Source organism: Martes martes (genome assembly GCF_963455335.1).
Source record: "Martes martes genome assembly, chromosome: 7".
In the NCBI taxonomy this organism is placed as follows: domain Eukaryota; kingdom Metazoa; phylum Chordata; class Mammalia; order Carnivora; family Mustelidae; genus Martes; species Martes martes.
Window position 1 is genome coordinate 20,198,922 of NC_137894.1, and position 15,409 is coordinate 20,214,330.

Genomic DNA, 15,409 nt, shown 5'->3' on the forward strand with positions numbered 1-15,409 from the left:
AGGTTGCCAAAACCAATGAGTTTTGAGTTAGAACTACAAAAATTTTCCCTGATTCATTTTCCCAAGTAGCTTTGGCAGGAAATGTGTTGTAAATACAGACATTTGAACAAAGCTGCCTTGTGAATATGTTGTTGGCATGAACAAAGCTGAAGGTGAGTGTTTTCCTAGCAGTAGTGCTTCAGCTAAAGCTAATACTAATTTGTGTGCATATACTCGAATCATGCACATGCTAGGTTAGAGATTGTCACCGATCTGTTTTGGTACGTGCACTCAGTGAATGTTTGATCTGACTGTCAAAAGTAGGTTTAGGTAAAGAATGGTATAGGTCTTAGAGAAAAGAAAATACTTGGATTTCCTTTAAAAACTCATCATTTATAAGAAAGATAAATTCAGATTCCTAAAATGGCACTTTTGATTCTTCACTTAAAGTTTATGACTCAGATGTAACTGAAATTGATTCTGATATTTGATTTTAGGAGAGTCATTTATGTTTGTCTAATGTGTGCTTTAAAAATAACACCGAAATTATTGAATCAAAGCAGCGTTCATATAAACTGACTCTAGCCCAGTTTTCTTAGCTCTCAGGAAGCTCGCTGTCTTATTTGTGTCTGATTGGAATAAATTCTTCTAATAAGAATATATCCTTACTCTGTTTTGAGTTGTCTTGTATCTTTTTACCTTTTCATTTTTAGTGAGTTTATGCTGTTGTCTTTTGAGAGACTGTGTACACTGAAGCCAAGTTCCAATCTCTCTGTACTAATGAACTATGAAACCACCCTGTGCCTCAGTTTCCTCATCTGTGAATAGGGAGAATAATAGTATATTCCTCCAGATCTGTCTTAATACATGTAAAGTGCTTAGAGCCTGGCCCCTGGAGGTGGCTTAGTACATCTTAGTTAGCATTATAAGTGTCCTTATTACTGGCATATCTAAGGTTACTTTTTGGTTCTGTGATTGCAGAACCATGCCAGATTCCTTTGAGAAAGTAGGTATCCTGTAAATAATAACTAAAACTCCTTTTGTTGTACAAAGGACCTTAACATATAAATGAAATTGGGTTTAACTGACTTCAGGAATGGTAATTATATGAGACCTGGTCACATGACACCTGGTCCGAGAACTCTTATTGGTCACGATGGTACTTGAAATAATTTATCCTGTCTTTCCTTTTTCTTCATTTATCAATATTCTTGAGATGAGTGTTGAGTACCTATTATGTGCCTATGGTGGGGTTCCAGCAAGAACAGAGAGGGTCTTTGCCACCATGGGGTTCTGTTTTCCTGGGGGAGACAGGAAATAAGAATTGTAGTGTGTGAAAAGTGCTGTGATGATTGAGGGGCAGATTGGGCAGGTTCCACGTTGCAGAGAGTGTGTCCCTGGAGAGGTGATGTTCGGATTGAGCCTCATGATTGAGGGGAGGGGGTGTGCATTTGGGCCATGCAGGGAGCATGCATGAGGCAGGAGCGAGCTTGCTGAAGTGGAGAAACTCTGAGGTGGAGAAGACCTCTGTGACCACTGAGCAGTAGTCCCGGGCAGTAGTCCAACAGGAAGGCAGGGCCAGGGATGCTCAGCCTCAGAAGCCCCGTTAGCAGACTCCAGTGGTGTTCTCTGAGCAGTGGGCAGCCGTGGAAGAGGTTTAGGCAGGCCAGTGATCTGCTTCACATTTTCCAAAAGCATCCTGTGGAATAGGAGGTGAAAGGAAGCAAGGGAAGCCACGAGAAGGCCGGCCTGACCTTGCTGGTCTTGACTGGGCTGGTGGCAGTGGCGATGAGGTGAATATGGAAGGAGGAGAGACAAGCCTTGATTATGATTATGATTATGATTATGATTATGATTATGACTAGATACTGTGGGAGAAGGACAGGCATGAGTCATGGAAGGCTCTGGTGTTCTGACTGGGCTGGGGATACCACCCATGAGTCTGGGGATCAGGGAGGGATGGCGGGAGGGATGGCAGTGCTGGGTGGGGATCACTCTTTGGGATGCCCACTAGCCGATCAGGTGAAGCACCGGACGTGCCGGCAGGTGCTCAGGGAGGAGCTCCAGCCTGGAGAGAGCATTTGGAGTCACCAGCACATGGATGGTGTTGGAGGCCCTAGAACTGGATAGAGAGACCCCTGAGCAGGGATGCAGAGGACCGAGCTATGGCAGCCAGCGTTCAGAGGTCAGGGAGAGAGCAGGAGCAGTGAGGAAAGTCGGGGTGGGAGGGATCAGGAGCACGTGTGACGTGGAAGTCTAGAGAAGAGTGGCTCGGGGCGGGGGAGGTCGCGTGTCTGCAGTCCCTCGGAGGCTGAGTAGTTGTGGGGCTGGAAGTAGAGCCGTTGGATTTAGCGAGATGTGCGCAGCTGGTGGCCTGTGTTAAGAGCCGCTTCAGAGAAATTTGTGGAGGGTGACGGTGAGGACAGGAGCCATTCTGGGAAGAAGGGGAGTCAGGTTGGCTTCGAAGCAGCTGCTGCTGCAGTGGAGTGTGAGGGCAAGCAGTGTTGTTCTGCTGTTTTGAGGGCACAGTGGGAGGGCGTTTGTGTACTCGGGCCCTGACCACCGGTGGAAAAGACAGGCTGACTGGAAGGGAAGAGGGGACAGACAGGAAGGGCAAGCCTTGGGGAGACGGGAGGGCCTGGGGTTCGGAGCACTGAGGGAGGGTAGAGTGGGAGCAGGGGTGAGGCGGCTGTGATGGGAAGCTGTGAGCTTCCCCTCCCACGGCCTCTGTCCCTGCGGGAGAGGTCTGATGGGGAAGCTTGCATGGGGAGTGCAGTTGGGAAGGCAGAGGTAAGACACAGCAGTCCTACAGGGTGGGCAGGTGGGCAGGCTCCCCGGGGGAGCAGGGCTGGCCTGAGGCGTGGTCTTGGATTACAGTGAAGCCTACCAGCCTGGCTCAGCACAGTTCAGGGAGCTGGGTGCAGGCTCAGAGGGAGTGGTCACCATGGACACTGTGTCGAGGGTGGGCCCGATGGCCAGTGCGGATTCGGCAGTGAATAGGGGGCTGGTTGACTCTGCGGGGAAGAGGTGGGAGCCCGCAGGACAGAAGGCTCTGTGGCTGGAGAAAAGGGCCATGGTGGGTCTCGGTGAAGTTGGAGAACTGTTTCCATCAATAAGTGAGCCGGAAGGATTGGAGGTGGAGGTCAGTGAATGAAATGCCCAAAATGAAGATTTTGAGGGTGATGCAGTGCATCGGAGGCAGCGGTTCTGAGCGGCCGTGGGCATGTGGGTAGCAGAAGGGAGGTGGAGAAAGGGTTATTGGCTGAAGGTCTCAAGACTGGGCGTGCCCTTCAGGGTCACAGACGTTGAAGTCTCAGGCCATTGTGGCTGGAGACACCAAGCAGAGCAAGACAGAAGACAGGAGGCGGGCTGGTGCCCACAAGGAGGGAGCATAGGCTTCCAAGGAATAGGGGGCTTTCAGGGAGGAGGGGACAGTAAGATTTGGAAGCAGCTGGAAAGAAAGGGAGTCTCCTCCATCTGTCCCTGGGTGGGGGGGTTGTGAGAAGAGCTATCCCCCATGTGAGAGGGCTGGGGGTGCAGCATGGAGGGGGAGGCCGTGTTCTTAGCTGGGGTTTAGAGGAGGCAGGAGACACAGTGGCTGGGGGAAGGGGTGAGGAATTGGGAGAGGGGCTGATGAACGGGAAGTTCCCAGCAGGACTGGGAGGTACGGATGAGATGAGAGCCGGTAACCCTTTCCAATGGCACTGGAAGTGGATCCGGAGATGAGGCACGATGAGGTTGGTCTCAGTGGCCCCTCGAAGGGGGACTTGTTCAGACCATAGGGCTGGGAGTGTGGGGGCTGCTCCTGACGCTCCTGACCATGGAGGAGGTCCTGTGGGGCCGGGCCAGCTTTTGGACAGTTCTCCCTGTTGCATTCCCTTTTCTTATCAACCTTAGAATTATCCAGTAGCATTTTATGAGAGAATTAGATCTAAGAGTTCGTGAGCAAATTTTTACATTGAGAGGCAATTTCTTTTCTTCTTATTTGAACACATTTGCCCATAGTAATATAGTAATGACCTTGCACTCAAAGTATCACTTGGGCAAATGTCTTTGTTTTTGGTACCTAAGGAGGCAAGGAGAAGTTGTCTTCGTTCAGCTAAGTGGTTTCACAACCTTTCAGCATTGCTGTCTCCCAAAGAGTGTCTTTTTGGGCAGCCTTTGCTGGGCTACCTCTGACCAAATGACTGTTACCAGATCTACGCCCTAATGTGATTTCAAAGTCAGTTATATGTTTCTGGGGTTGCTGCCAGATTTTTGAATGAACAAATGAGTACCAAGAATCAGAACTGATGAGCTGATCAATACTACATTTATATAACGGAATGTATTATGTAACGATATGTGAATGTTTTTATCTTTCCAGCTGGCTAGCCTGTGTTCATTGTTTCAGGCTACTTCAGGGCAGTCGTACCGTGTTTTTACTAGAATCAGATTTAAATACCCTTCATATTTTCAAAAAACACACTTTTGCCCTTCAGGTTAGATCTCGGGGATAGGATGTGGTGTGTGTTATGTAAATGTTCATTCACATTTGAACTTGGATGCTGTGGGGTTTTTTCCCCAGATATGCGGCTGCTGCGCACATGCTGAATGACATTTCTACTGCGATGGCCAACGGGAACTGGAAAGAAGCTCACGAGCTCTCTCAATGCGCAAAACGTGATTGGAACAAACTGAAAAGCCACCCTTCCTTGAGGTGAGATCTTTTCCAGGTACCTGTCAAAATTTACTTCTCTAACCAAGTTGTTCTTGCCACTTGAGGTAATTCTCTTCATGAAGCACTTAGTCCTTTTGTTCCGTGGTCAGATCAGCTGCACAGTTGAATTCCCCACTTGATTTGCATAGTCAGTGTCATGTGACGAGGAAGGAAATGTCTGCAGGTCTGAAGTGAATTTGCTATAACTCGGATCGCTATACAACAGGCATGGGAGTAAACAAATGGCTTTCCACTTGCCTTCTTTTTTTCTTTTTTTAATTGAGATGTAATTGACATAACATTGTATCAGTTTCAGGTATACAGGATGATGATTTGATATTTCTGTCTTGCAGAATGATCATCACAGTCTAGTTAACATCCATCACCATATTTAGAAAATTTTCTTCTACTCTCAGTAAATTTCAGTTATGCAATACAGTATTATTAACTGCAGCCCTCATGCTGTACATTACATCCCCATGGCTCACTTATTTTGTAACTGAAAGTCTGTACTTTTTAATTCCTTTCACCCTTTTTATGCATCTCCTATCCCCTTAACTCACCATGTTTTGGTATGTTCGCTTCTCTGAGCATTGGTCAGCTGAATTTAAATGTTCGGGAAACCCAGAAGCAGGACAGAGGTGGTAAGAGCCATGGTAGATGTGTTCTTCCAATGGAAATTCAAATAGGTGTTAATCTGAAAAAGAAAACTAAATTAACATTTTCTTTAAAAGTTCAAGTACACAGCACATGTTTTTTTGTTTGTTTGTTTTTTTGCTTAATCAATGTTAAACATATTCTGTATTTGTTAAGAGATTTTGTTTCTTTATTTTTACATAGGGGTGAGAAAAATTTGTGTTACTCAATAGCTCTTTTAAAAAAACCTTTAGGATATAAAGTTCATACAGAAATGATAATGACTTAAAAATCATCGCCAAGAAAATAGCCTTTAAAGTTAGGGGGAAAAAAAAAACTGCATTTGCCCATATTTCCTTTAGAAGTATTCTGTAATTCAGACTGAAAATTAAGCCATTTCCTTAAAGGCCTTTCTAGAAATGAGATAACTAATGTAGAGTCGCTACTTCTGTGATACCCATGGACACTGGAAGATCTTCTTATGACAAGTTAGGTCAATTTATTAACATTTCTCACACCAAGCAGCAAGACAAATGGTTAAAACAAGTTAGTAGGTGATTTTCTTCATCAAAAAAAAAAAGAAAATCATAGCCAGGAAGTTAGATGACTGTAGACCAAAGGTTGGTAGACGACTTTCATAAAAGGCTGGCTGGCTTCTGTGGCAGCTGCTGACCTCTGCTGCCCCCAGCAGAAGCAGCCCCAGGAGGAATGTGAACGAACCGGCGGGGCAAGATGCCAGCACTATTTATGGACTGAAATTTGAGTTGTGCATAATTTTCACATGCCACAGACTATTCTCCTTTTCATTTATTTTAACCATTGCCAAATGGGAAAACCATGCTTAGTCTGCAAGACATAGAAAATCAGCTGGTGGGCCCAGGAATTGGCCTGGGTTTGCTGACCCCTGGCTTAGAATATTTCAGTGGTTCTTATTTTATCCCAAGGAGTGCCCTAGGAAATGGTGGCTGGCTAGAAGAATGCAGGTTTGTGGTGTAGAAAATTGTGTACCACTGACAGTATTTGGAATGTATCTTTTTAAAAGCTAAGAAGTCGGTCTGCTTTTTCGCTTTTTATAATTGTTTTGTCACAAATAAATCAGATTGCTAAACTGCTGGTGTCCGTCTTCATTTTAGATACCATGAGAACTTACCAGTGTTTCTGCGCTGTTTTACTGTTGGGTGGATTTATACAAGGATTTTGTCCCGGACTGTTGAAATATTGCAGCGACTTCACATGTATGAGGTTAGAGCACAAGCCCCGACCCCTGGCTTACCGGGAGGTCAGCGGTAAGCTATACAGGAGAGCCCGCCTGTCAGCATTTTCCACTTGCTCAGCATACAGGAATGTCACAAAATGTCACGAAAGCATGCTTGATGTGGGCAGCCTGCTGTCTTCAGGGTTAGTGGGGAGATGGCCAAAGAGAACCAGCCGTCTCTTCTGCATGTGAGTGGCTGTGCATGCACCAGAAGAGCCTGGGGGTCCTGGACGGAGCCATACGGGGAGCCCCAGTCTGAGTGAGTCTCTGTCAGGACTCCACGTGTGACTTGGGAAGGCTCCCAAAATCTCCGAGGTGGAAACCTCACCTCTGCTCATGTTTCCCTGACAGCTGGCAGGGTCTGCCTGGAAGTAATTTAAAATCACAAATCAGAGATTTGGTCCCATCCCTCCCTATACAAAATGTTGTGAGAGTGGTAGAGTTAGCTTTTGTTATGTTAACGTTTCTATATGGAAAATTGCTATTTTACAAAGAGGATACATGGAACTTGGGCTTCTTAACATGGGTCCACGAAACCCAAGAGGGTCCATGAGATTGGCTTTGGAGAGTCTATGAACCCCACAGTTGCGAGTATACGGGCATTGTGCTGCACGTTCTGCAGGGAGTCATTAGATGTTGAAAGAGATCGATGAACCATAAAACTGAACAGTTTGTGTACAAATCTAGACCCAAAAGACTCCCTGCTGAGAGGGGTGTTTGGATGAAGACACTGCTCACTGCTTTCTGCCCGCCCCATTCCTCACACCATCAGTCGGCCCTGTGACCTGCTGTGTTCCCAGAAGCAATGGGCTCGCAGCCCCAGAGCAGTGCTCAGCTGACCAGAACTTGATTGTGTGCGGCCCCACGCCCGTGGACTTGCTGTGCAGAGAATACCAGTCCGCAGTGTTGACAGAGCTCCGTACACTCACTCACCGGTTGGCGGGCGATCTGGGAGAAAAGTAGGGATGCCTCAGGGGCGTGGGCCTGCTCCAGGGGGATGTCTCAGAGTCCTTTTCTCATTCCGGGGTCCTTGGCCTCCTTTTAGGATGGAAGATGGGCTTTCTAAGTGTACTTTGCCAACCTTATTGGTTACTAAATGTAGTTCCTTTTTTGGAGTGTACGAGTCTAATGGGCTTTCTCTGTTGTTGTTGTTGGAACAGGAAGCAGTCAAGGAGCTTGAAAGCCTCTTGTCCCAGAGAGTGTATTGTCCCGACAGCAGAGGCCGGTGGTGGGATAGACTGGCGCTCAACTTACACCAGCACTTGAAACGCCTTGAACCGGTATTCAGTAACTAGCTTCACCAGAGCCTTCTTTAGCTTCTGCCTAAGTGAAAATGCATAGCCTAATGTTAGTACCTTAGAAACCTAAATGTAATGAGAATATATATTTTTTAACCTTCTTTTGTCTGTGTTCTTCCAACCCCCCCAAAAGCTAACAGAAGCATTACAACGAGGACAGGACACTTTACACTGATTCGGGAGATGCGTTGGTAGTGGGCTCTGTGTTGAGGTTTAGGAATTAAGGGAGCAGGAGAATTAGAGGTCCTGGTCCTCAGCAGGTGCTTTCAAGGAAGGTCCTTTTGTTTTGGAAATGGTGATTTTATTCATTTGTTGCCTGGGGCCTCCAGGTAGAAAGTCTGGTGGAAGATGTTTCCTTCCCCTGGGAAGGGTGTGGTCTGATGAATGCTGAGCAGGCCTCTTGGGAGTGCAGGGTGCAGCCTGAGCTGAGCAGGGCGGGGGCCCCCAAAGACAGCTTCTGCTGAGCCCAGAGGTGACAGTGGCTCTTTGTGTGGCTGCCTGGGGTTCCTCCCAGGCAATGTTTGCATTGAACGGAGGGGACTGTGGCTCTGGAAGCTTTTGTTTTTTCCAGCGGCAACATGGAGTGAATCAGGGTGAGGTGAAGGTGGAAAAGTTGACCATGGGTGTGGAAATAGGACAGACTATTTTTACTGCCTTAAACTGAGAAAGTGCCTTGTTACCTAAAGCTCTTCAAGCTGGTGAAAGCTGTTTTCTTTCTTGGAGGTGGGTGTGGTGCTTCCTTACCTCTCCATGTTGACTCAGGCTGAAATAGCAAAAAACGGCGTCTGGTGGCCCCATAGCCAAAGGCAGAGAAACCCTGTATTTATGCTGCTTCCTTCTTCTTTTTTTTTTTTTTAATATTTTATTTATTCATTTGACAGACAGAGATCCCAAGTAGGCAGGGAGGCAGGCAGAGAGAGAGGAGGAAGCAGGCTCCCTGCTGAGCAGAGAGCCCGATGTGAGGCTCGATCCCAGGATCCTGAGATCATGACCTGAGCCGAAGGCAGAGGCTTTAACCCACTGAGCCACCCAGGCTCCCGTACTTCCTTCTTTCATTGAAATAAAGGTTCCAGAGGGTTTGGATTTACCCCTTGTTCACAGTTGCTCACAGGAGCACAGAGGTAGATGAGCCTTGGAGATATTTTTGAGATTGACAGAAAATCCTCATTCCTCTTGGCCTTTTCTCAGAGATCTTCCTGGCCACACTCATAGTCTTCATCATTTCGTCACTGTCGCGTTTCTTTTTTTACATCCGTCTCCGGTGGAGGAATCTGTGGGCAGAGCGCTCAGCGGCTGGCCAGCCCCTCCCCGTGGACGGGGTCACAGAGCCCAGGTCTCCTTTGCCCTTCCTGTTCCCTTGACCATTCCACTCCTGATGGCCTGATCTTTCATTGATTTTCAGCATGTTTTTTTATTAGTTTGGTTTTTTACTTTTTATTCTCTTATCGGAGGAACTAATACAGAACATTCTGGTGGCATTGGTTACAATCACGGTTTTTGTGCCGGCACCACCGCTGTCCGTTTCTAGGCTTCATCATCGCTCCACACAGAAGCTCTGCAGCCAGCTAGTCATTGCTATTTGTTGCCTCCCCACAACAGCCCCTGGTAATGGTTCGTCCGCTGCCTGTTTCTAGGACTTTGCCTGTTCTAGGTATTTCCTATATTTGGTCTTTCTTGTCTCTGGCTTGTTTCACTCGGCAGCTTGTGCTCCAGGTTTGGCCCCGCAGTAGGAAGTGTTAGAATTTCCTTCCTCTTCGAGGCTGAATGATATTCCATTGTGCAGATTGACCATGTTCTGTCTGTTCAGTCGTCTCCACATGGACACTTGGCTCGCTTCCACCTTTCGGCTGTTAGGAATAACACCGCTTATGAACATGGTTCTACAGGTATCTTCCAAAACGCTGCCTTCGGTGCTTTCGGGGATGTCCCCAGATGTGGCATTGCTGGATTGTGCGGTAATTCTGTATTTAGCTTTTTGAGGAACCACACATTGACTTCCCCAGGGTTGAGTCATGTTTCATTCCTGCCAGCAGTGCACGTGGGTGCCGGTTTCTCCCACATCCTTATCAGCACTTACTGTTTTCCTTGTTTCTGATTTTAGTCATCCTCTGAGGCCTGAAGTCGTATGTTATGGTATTTTCAGTACTTTTGTTTTTTGGTCCAACTTTGAGTAGCCTTAAGAAATGCATTTAACTTCTCCAAACCCAAGATTCTTCTTCCCGTAAATGAGGAGGAGGTTCCTGAGTGGACCCGAGCATTAAAAGTGGCAGGATGACAGGGCATCTGGCTGGTTCAGTCGGTAGAGTGGGCGACTCTTGATCTCAGGGTTGGGAGTTCAAGCCCCATGTTGGGCATGGAGATTACTTAAAAAAAGAAAGAAATGGAACAGAATGAGATCTAAGGAAATACCCTTTATCTCTGGAAGTATTGCTTTACCAATTTAGTGATTAGCAAAATTGAATAATTAATTAACAGTGGGGTTTCCTGTCACATTAAATTAGCGGACGCTGCCATGAGCTCTTTCAGGATCCTCATGTGGGACCATGTTCTTCGCTAGGCTGTTAAGTGCATCACAGAAGGGCTGGCTGATCCGGACGTCAGGACGGGACATCGTCTTTCACTGTACCAGCGAGCTTTGCGCCTGAGAGAGTCTCCGAGCTGTCGGAAGTACAGGCACCTCTTCCATCAGCTGCCAGAAATAACTGTGGATGATGTCAAACATGTAAGTAAATACCCTTTGGGCACTTTGGACTTCAGTGGATATGCTGGTTTTTTTCCTGAAAGGAAACAGCCTAAGAACAGTTTCTCCTATGCATTTTCTTTTAGACATAGAAAACTCCAGTACTCATTTAGAACAGGACTCCGTTTTCACACCAGTGCCTCCTACATCAGAAGCTGGGCTGGCCGGGTCGTGGGTCTGCTTGAGCCCTGGGCTGAGTGACTTTCTGTAAAACTGCTGAGTCAGGAGCTCACAGCCTTTGCCGGTGTCTCCTGCTTGGTCAGGGCGCCTAGAGAGCAGCTTTGGGGTCCATGTCTCCCCCGTTCCGGGGGCCTGTCCACACCCTCACAGTCGCCAGAGCATGGGTCACATGGTCTCGCGCTCTGCTAGAATAGGTGGCTTCCAGGGAGCAGAGCAAGGTGCGTCCATAGGACATGAAAGTCAGGTTTGCAGGGACTACAGCTCGAGGGAGACTGATGGATATTCTCCTTCTGCTGTCGCAGGTGACCATCACGGGCCGGCTGTGCCCGCAGCGTGGGATGGGCAAGTCTGTGTTTGTGATGGAGGCTGGCGAGCCCACCGCCCCTGCCGCAGTCCTGTGCTCTGTGGAGGAAGTGGCACTGGCCTATTACAGACGCAGCGGCTTTGACCAGGGTAAAGCACAACGTTTCTCCCAGGCCACCCGGTCCCTGGTGATGGGTCGTCAGCAGGGGGTGGCCGCCATCTCTCCGTCCTGCCCTGGTGGAAGATCTGCTGACCTGGGAGGGCGTGGAAAGGGATTTTACTCACGATATTTGTTAAAGGCCGTCTTCTTCCATTTAGCCAGCATCCACCGCCAAAAGCCTGTGAGGAGCAGCGCTTTCTGGTGGGATGTTAGAAGCGAGTGGGACTGGTTTTTTCTTTCAGAGAGCTTTTGTTGGGCCTGGGAGGAGAAGAAAGGGCAGAGGATTCCAGAGGTGCTGCCTGGTAGCAGAGCCCGTTAGAGGAGGTAGGAGCTGTGGAGCTGGGCCAGGCTGTTCTGGAAAGAGTGAGCAGGCCTCATAGTCAGCCAGCAACTTTCAGGGGATTGAAGGACCAAGTCCTGGGATGGGATAATACCAGAGGAACCAGAGAAATTGCTAGAAAGAGCAGTGCTTTTTGTTTCAGTTTTCTTTTTTGTACATTTTTTACTAAAATTCTGGTTCTTTAATATACAGGTTATGTTAACCCAGGAACAGCAAAGTGCTTAGTTTCTAAATAATTATCTCTTCTGGAATTGCTGGTGTTTGTTTATCCGCATCAGCCCCTCTTTCTTCTTACTCTCATTTTGATTTTGCTCTCAGACAATCAATGCTTTATCTGAGGCCCAGGCAAAGAGGAGACGTTGGGAATTTGCCTTCTGATGAACTTGTCACTCTGTCCTTAGCAAATTGTAGTACTGACTAGAAAAAGTAAAATCAAATGCTGTGAGAGAGGAATTGCAAAGGAAGCACCCATCGTCCACCCCCAGAGACAAGGGGGAGGGCAGGGCAGCTCCGCTGGGGAGGCCACTCTAGTCATTCTTTATTTTTTAAAACTGTTGGTCATGGAAGCTATTGAACGTGCCCTTGTACCGAAGCGGAGCGGTGCCGTCAGCCCTGTGTACTCTGGTCGCGGTGTTCCTTCCAGCCTCCCTACCCTCAGGCCTTGTAAGCCGACCCCGCACCCTGGTCCACATGCCTGCACCCTGGTCCACATGCCCGCTCCCGGGGCTGCCCACCAAGCCCATCCTTCTGCCAGGCAGGACTCCCCTTGCCCATGCCGAGGGGTCACGAGGATTCAAAACACCCCGATACCTTCAAATTGGTGAAAATAAGGACATTATTCCATCGAGTGTTACGTCAGCATTCAGAAGATTAATGAGGACCATGACATGACGACGAGTGTTAGAACGGTTAAGATTAATGTGTGTGGTATCTTTATTGCTCACAGGGAAGGGAGATGCTATAAGGGAAGAAGTACAAACCTCAGCGAAGACAGAGATACCACAGACTTAAAGGTTAGAAATAAAAGAACAGAATGAAGAGCTGTCCTCAGAGAAGCCACAGGAGACACGTAAACTGGGCAGTCGAGGGCAGAGGGCATGGGTATTAGGGCGTGTGGTGGGCAGGCTGTGAGGCGAGCACAGTGAAATGCTTTCAGTCTAGCCATGAGCTTGAAAAACGGACAGGCGATTCCATTTCCAGAGTATAAAATATTTCCTTCGTTTTTAAAAAATGATGCAGTGAAAATGAGTGGAACCCTTGCTGTCAGTCTGTTTGAGAGGAGATTTGGAAGTAAGGGCCATCTCAGGCCCCCTTCAGGGAAGTTTATTGCGGAGGGACTCAGAAGGAGTTCACCAAAAGTGACTTCACTTCCAATACAAATGCATGGTGTAGACCACTTAGGAGTGCAGGAATTCTGACCGCCAGTGTTCCTGCCTGGAGGGTGGACAGTGTGCACTCCCGGGCAGAGAGCATGCTGGAAATGAAGACCCAGCATTACCCCTGGCTGGGCAGGAGCCCGGGATCCTGGTATAAAGCTTGCTGGTGAAAACGGCTTGGCTCCAGCCCAGAGGCCTGAGTGAGAGCCCTTCTGCCTGCCCATTGGGACAGGGTCATAGGGGTCAGCACGTCATTTCGCCGAGGCCGAGAGGCACCCGTGTGGGCACCATCCCCTGTCAGGTATGTTGAAGTGCAGAGCATTTGTCTGGGAGATAGGTCTGCGTGCTCTGCTAAGACTGAGCCTCTGGTCTCCTCAACTCTGCTGTGAACACCTATGTGGCCTGGACACATGGTCAGTTGAGCTCGTGGTTCAGTCAGTACAGTTTGTGTGGGGTGTGAGGCAGGGATCTGAACTTGGTGGTCTCTAGGGTGGAAAGTTTCTAGGAGAGCCCTGGTGCTCTGGGGTGGAAGGTTTCTAGGAGAGCCCTGGATCTCAGAAACACTGGGCACACTTGTCCAGGACAAGCAGTGGAACACTAGGTCCAGTGAGGTGGACGGAGACGGCACCTGCTAGGTCAGAGGGCTCGGGCTCCTGGTGCTGGTCTTTCTCCGATGAATCTGTTCTGAGAAGCCGTTCTGCAGGTTTGGCTGCGGGACCCTGCACAGAGCCCCGCACGGGGCTCTTGGCCCACCCACACCCGCCAAATCGAACCCCAGGAACCTGAGGAGGGGATCTGCTTTCATTTATTTATCTTTAAACACGTTCCTTACATTTCTCACTAAAGTTGGAGAACTGTTACTTTATGGGTCTGAGTTTCCCCATAATTACTAAGATTTTTGCTTTTAAATGAGCCTTCTGTATCTAAGCAAAGTGATGTAAATAGATGAGTTAGGAATGGCAAGAAAACAGCTTTTGCATTTGAAACTAAAATCTATTATTTCCTTCAAGTTGAGTAAACAGTAGGTTATGGTGTGTTTTTAAAAAACAGAAAAACCTGACTTTGCTGTGTGTATTGCTTTGTCTTAGGGATTCACGGGGAAGGGTCCACCTTCAGCACGCTGTTTGGCCTCCTCCTGTGGGATATAATCTTCATGGACGGGTTACCAGACGTCTTCAGAAATGCCTACCAGGTGCGCAGGTCACGCCGGACCCTGGGTGTGCTTTTTAGGCGAGCAGCGGCTCCTGCACTCTGTGCCTCGTGCCCGCCTGCGGGCGGTGTCTGCAGCCATCAGAAGCCTGCCAGTGACGGGCTCTGGGATGGTGCTGATTCTCTGTAAGAATAGTCTTTATTTTTACATTCGGATTCATAGATCTTAAAATGTAAGTCTGTTAAGTTTTCACCTTGAACCTACTTTACCTTCATTCCACTTGAACTTGTAGTGTGGGTTTCTTCAGCTTCAACCTTGACCAGTCAGTCTCCTGTCAGGGCCAGGCCTCCCTGCGTGTGCTGTCGCACGCGCCTGCTGAGAGCACCGCCGATGTAAACCGAAGGCTCTTTTTACTGATTACGACTCTGACAAACCAGTGCAATAAGTTGCTTTATGTTTGATTACTTAATTTTTTACTTCTCTTTTAAGAAGAAGAATGTGTCAATTGAATACGATTGGCCGGTTTCCCAGATTTTATGGTATCGAGTGTTCTTCTGATGACCCCGGCTCTGCCCGGGCACCGAACGAGGGCTTGTTTTCCCCACGACGCAGGCCTTCCCGCTGGACTTGTGCACGGACAGCTTCTGCGCCAGCCGGCGGCCGGCCATCGAGGCCAGGCTGCAGCAGATTCACAGTGCGCCTGTGGAGAGCCTACGCGCCTGGGTGGCAGCCACGTGGCAGGCCCAGGAGGGCAGAGTGGCTTCCTTTGTCAGCTGGGATCGCTTTGCTTCTCTTCAGCAAGCTCAGGTGAAGATCTGCAGGGAGAGTTGGCCAGAAAGTACCACCCCCCAGTGCTGGGTGTGCTTCTGGCAAGATCTGTACACATGTGTGCATGTGTATATGCACGCATATTTCTCTGTGTGATGGTCCTGCGCATACATTCGTGGAGATGCTAGTCCCCTAGTCCAGATGCCCCTGTTATCAGTGGGACCATATCAGGACACAGAGTAAGCCCAGTGTTGCTTTCTTCCCCTTAGCTGACAGCTTCCCTTTGCCTGACCTATGACCCTCAGCAGGGAGGTGCTCTTCCTGTCCCTGCAACTACTGGCCTTCATCCTTGTCCTATTTCTGAGGATTTACACCAGATTCCCTCTTCTCAGCTGTTCCCCAGAGTTTTCCCGACTAGACAGAAGACTGACTGGGCAAAGGAAACCTGGTTTCCCAGAGCTTGTGGTGGGCATTTTGGCCAGTGGCCCTGTGGCCTTGGCCCTGGGCCAAGCGGCAGAACGACCC

General features: G+C 48.5%; 1 protein-coding gene across 3 annotated transcripts in view; it reads left to right on the forward strand.

Moving 5' to 3' along the window:
• FAN1 (FANCD2 and FANCI associated nuclease 1) overlaps window positions 1-15,409 on the forward strand; it is a gene marked incomplete at its 3' end in the record, with an annotated part of 31,780 nt that overhangs the window by 12,824 nt on the left and 3,547 nt on the right. For all 3 annotated transcript variants that reach the window (XR_013967072.1, XM_080807553.1, XM_080807554.1), the window contains exons 6-12: window positions 4,547-4,678; window positions 6,448-6,556; window positions 7,730-7,849; window positions 10,425-10,589; window positions 11,090-11,240; window positions 14,055-14,158; window positions 14,729-14,923. Coding sequence is in view for 2 of the 3 variants with exons in the window: in XM_080807553.1 (XP_080663679.1) it covers window positions 4,547-4,678; window positions 6,448-6,556; window positions 7,730-7,849; window positions 10,425-10,589; window positions 11,090-11,240; window positions 14,055-14,158; window positions 14,729-14,923 (976 nt within the window). The remainder of the gene's footprint in view (window positions 1-4,546; window positions 4,679-6,447; window positions 6,557-7,729; window positions 7,850-10,424; window positions 10,590-11,089; window positions 11,241-14,054; window positions 14,159-14,728; window positions 14,924-15,409) is intronic.